General features: G+C 39.3%; 1 protein-coding gene across 1 annotated transcript; it reads left to right on the top strand.

The window, feature by feature from the left end:
- Positions 1 to 367: 367 nt before the first annotated feature.
- epdr1 (ependymin related 1) lies at positions 368 to 3,584 on the top strand. Its single transcript, XM_084733183.1, has 3 exons — positions 368 to 710; positions 2,071 to 2,279; positions 3,129 to 3,584. Exons 1-3 carry the CDS (start codon positions 475 to 477, stop codon positions 3,320 to 3,322), a joined length of 639 nt encoding a protein of 212 aa, XP_084589309.1. The 5' UTR covers positions 368 to 474; the 3' UTR covers positions 3,323 to 3,584.
- Positions 3,585 to 4,134: the final 550 nt, after the last annotated feature.

Below are 4,134 nucleotides of genomic sequence, written 5' to 3'. Positions count from 1 at the left end.
TTTGTTGGAATAAACTTTTCTTTTCAAGTATTTGAATCATTTTGCTCAATACTCAGGTTTAAACTGGACAAAACAAGTAGTGAAGGTGTTACTTTGTGCTCTTGGTTCTCTCTTGGTTCAAAAACAAAATAAAAGAAATATAAATAAATAGCTGGAATAAATAAATATGTAAACAAACAAATAAAACATTTTTTTATTATTATTATTATTTGGCCATGCCATTGTGAATATAAATGTCTTATCCGGTACTAATTCGTTTACTATGCTTTATTCAATTAAAGTTCTGAGGGAAAAAAACGGTTTTGAATGATTTCATTTCAATTGTGCAGATATCATATTAGCTTTTATTTTGAAAACCAAACCGGAAAGCCTTTTACGTCTTACAGCATCAAACTTGTTAGCAGCAGGTGCGGCCCGTTATCTATAATAATACCAACTGGATCCGTCAACAGGATTCCGGTCTTTTTAGGAGCGATGCACCGACTGTTGTTCACATTTCTGGCCGTTGCCGGGGCGTCTGTTCTCGGCCTCCCCAGGCTGGATGCCTCCCGGGCGACCGGGCCCTGCCTCGCCCCGCTGCAGTGGGAGGGCAGGTGGGTGCTGTATGACCACAGCACCGGGAGGAACGGCCGAGCCGCCGTCTCCTACGACGGCCTGAACCAGAGGATCCGAGTCCTGCAGCAGCACAAGAAACACACCCCGTGTCAGAAGTAAGAGCCCAGTGTCCTAAATTAAAAACATGTTATAGTCTGAGTTTTTATCAACCTATTGCACACAGTCAATATGTAATGTAAAAGTGAGTGGAATAGATTAACATTTATATTTATATTATTATCGTGCAGTATACCTTTTTCTACAATATCGTTGCTGGAAACATCTATGGGCCTACTGTAGTAGAGTATTATGACACTGAAGATATTCAGACAATAATGTCTCCCAGCCTTCCAAACCCTTCCAGTAAATACATTAAATTAAGTTGATTAAAAAAAATGCACTAAAAGGACTTATTAACTTTTTTTTAGAAACAATACATATAAATAAAACATATGGATTGGCTATATGAATTATATATAATATCTTAATAATAACAACAATAATAATGATACCAATACCAATAATAATAATAATAATAATAATAACAACAACAACAACAACAACAATAATGATAATAATAAGAAGAAGGCAGTGTTATCATCATTAGACACCTTTTATAAAGCATTAATAAGGGTTTTGTCATTGTTAATAATTTATGAAAGCTTTAAAAATCAATTATAAATCAGCACTGAGAGAAAATCTTTAGCTGCTATTTATACCTTTGTTTGGTCATAATGCTGTTTTAATTATATTTTATTTTGATATTTTTTTTATTTTTCCCCTCATCTGTAGTGCTGCTTATTCATTTTTATTTTTTAGTGTGGCTCAGAGATTTGGACATGTCAGGTCTGGAGATGTCTGCCGTCTCTCAAATATAATGGGACTAGATGGCACTCTGCTTTCTATACATTTTCCCTCTTACAGTGGACTCTTTGTATTAACGGCCTGTAATAACCCTGCAGCTCAGTCCTGTCCAGCAGCTTTTTTAAAGTATGTATTATTTACTTCATTAGTGTTGCAAGAATAAACCAACACTGAGTCTCTGCCAGGACTGAAGTCTGCAGTTGAGAAATATTCTCTGGCAAAGGACAAGGACAGAGCCTGCTAATCGACTTTGGTTTGTTTAGTTTGCAATGTGGCTTTAACTCTGCCACATGTTTTACAGAAGTGCAGTTTGTTGCCAGAAGTGTTGGGCACCCATATCCTCAGCCCTCTGTAGCCTATCAGCCTCTTTTAGCTTTTAGTTTTGCTTTTGCTGTTTGAATGTGACTGTCGTTCTTTCTCTTATACTGTAATAAATCTCCCACCCAGATGTGCTCTCAAGTACCAAAATTTGGCAGATTTCAAACATATTCACCAAAACAACTTTACAGGGTGATGGTATGTTGCATGTTGCCCCCTAGTGGCCAAAGAATCAACGATTACAGCTCTAAGTTCCTCGTCTCACCTGTCCTCTCTCTTTGTCTCCTGCTCCAGGTTTTTTGAGTATATCTACTTATACCAGAGCATGGTGATGTTCCAGATTGACCAGAAGACCAAGGACTGCGCAAAGATCGCTCTGACGGATGCCTGGGATCCCTTCGACATCCCAGATAACTCCACCTTTGAAGACCAATACTTCATCGGAGGTCCCGGGGACAATGTGGAGGTTCAGGAGTGGTCAGACAGGAAGCCAGCACGCCAACGTAAGTCTAGTTTTTAATGCAGCACCTTTGACCTTGTTGCAAATTCTTGTGCTAGATCACTCGTTTTAGCTCTGGTTTGGTCTCCACCAACACCTACAAAAACATGTTTCTTAAGCTGCTTAATGCAGAATTTAGTAAGAAGGATCTGTAGGTTCATTGCATACAGTAATATCCATTTATGTCTACTGTTGTTATAAAAAGACATTTTAGTGCAGCTGTCAGTCTACATTCAACGTTTCCACTGCAGGAACTTTCCTCAGGGACAAGGAACCTTTGCAGAGATTCTGTGTGATTCCACTGCAGGAACCAGTGTCTAAATTAAGTTGTAGGAACATTATTTTACCCCCCAAGAAGTCCCTGTTCGGCGTGTAGTTTCCTGAACATATGTGATTGGTCGAGTACACACAGCATTTTATTTCAGCCATCATTTTAAAAAAACAGTCATGAAGCAGTTTGTGTTTTGTTTATTGTGCTTTGACACAGCAGGTCTTTGAACAGCTTTTTCCTACAAAATGAATAATTGTACTGTAAAAATGGATTTGGTGTCAAAAAACAGACAGGATTTATCAGATTTAAAGTGCAGCTCCTGGCAGCTCAGGCGGTAGAGCGTACGCCACATGTACTGAAGCCAAGCCCTCTGCAGCGGCCATAGGTTTGATTCCAGCCCGCTGCATGTCATCCCCCCGCTGTCTCCCCCTTTCCTATTGTAACTTCAGTTGTCCTATCAAATAAAGGCATAACTGCCCAAAATAAAAATACAGAAACAGATAAATAAAGCGTAGCTGTTGGTGAAATAAAACCTCCATTTCCTCTCTGAGCTGCCGTGACGTCTGCTCGTCTCTCCACCAGATGAGACGTGGGTGGGCGTTTACACCATGAAGGACTGTTATCCAGTGCAGGAGACCTACACCAGGAACAGCAGCGTCACCACCTCCACCCGCTTCTTCAACCTCCAGCTGGGCATCAGCGACCCCGACGTCTTCACCCCGCCCAGCACCTGTCAATCAGCTCGACCAGAGAAGATGGCTGAATCCGACTGCTGAAGCCTCGTTCGCCCTCACCTTTGACCTTAGATACTTAACAGCATTCTGAGTCTGAAATCACTCCCTCAGTCTCTTCTTTACTACGTCTTATAGTGAGATTTCAGACATTTAAAGGGACAGTTCACCGCCCAAATACATATTTTTTTCTCTGGCCTGTAGGGCTATTTATCCATCTAGGATCATCTCATGTAGGAACTACTTTATTTAAAGTAGAAAGAAAGTAATTCCAATAGATTCGACTGTTTCTAGAGAAAAGGGTTTTTTTTTAGTTTGTGGATTATCTTGACTAACTGTGTCATGATATCTGGAAAGAGACACTGGTGTTGAGTTTTTCAAGACAAGTGCCAACTACTTCATTTTATTGGAGGGAAGGCAGACTCACACCAAAACTATCTAGTTGGATAAATAGCACTACAGGTAAGAGGGGAATGTTGTATTATTTTGCAGTGAACTGTCCCTTAAATCATTTTGCATCACCACTTACAGGTGTGGTGTCACACAGCTGTTAACTTTTTAATCTATGAAAATCCGTCAAATTTTGAGCACAGGAAGTAGTGTAATACAATGGAGATTTTTTTTTAATTTATTTCATTGTGGGAATTTTTAGGCACTATAGTACAATCATGTCACACTCAGATATTAGACACTTGGCATAGAATGGCATAGAATAAATATAATGCACTATATAGTAAAAAGGAGTACAGAAAGCCATTTCTGTCAGGGAAAGAAAAAATATCCCCATGATAAGTCATAGTTATGCAGTAAATAAGTCAAAATGGTGATATAAGAAGTTTAATGAGATAAAAAGTTTA

Source organism: Lutjanus erythropterus, chromosome 12 (genome assembly GCF_056507025.1).
Source record: "Lutjanus erythropterus isolate fLutEry1 chromosome 12, fLutEry1.hap2, whole genome shotgun sequence".
Classification (NCBI taxonomy): domain Eukaryota; kingdom Metazoa; phylum Chordata; class Actinopteri; order Lutjaniformes; family Lutjanidae; genus Lutjanus; species Lutjanus erythropterus.
Note: the sequence above shows the minus strand (reverse complement) of the source record. Positions and strands in the feature narration are given on the sequence as shown.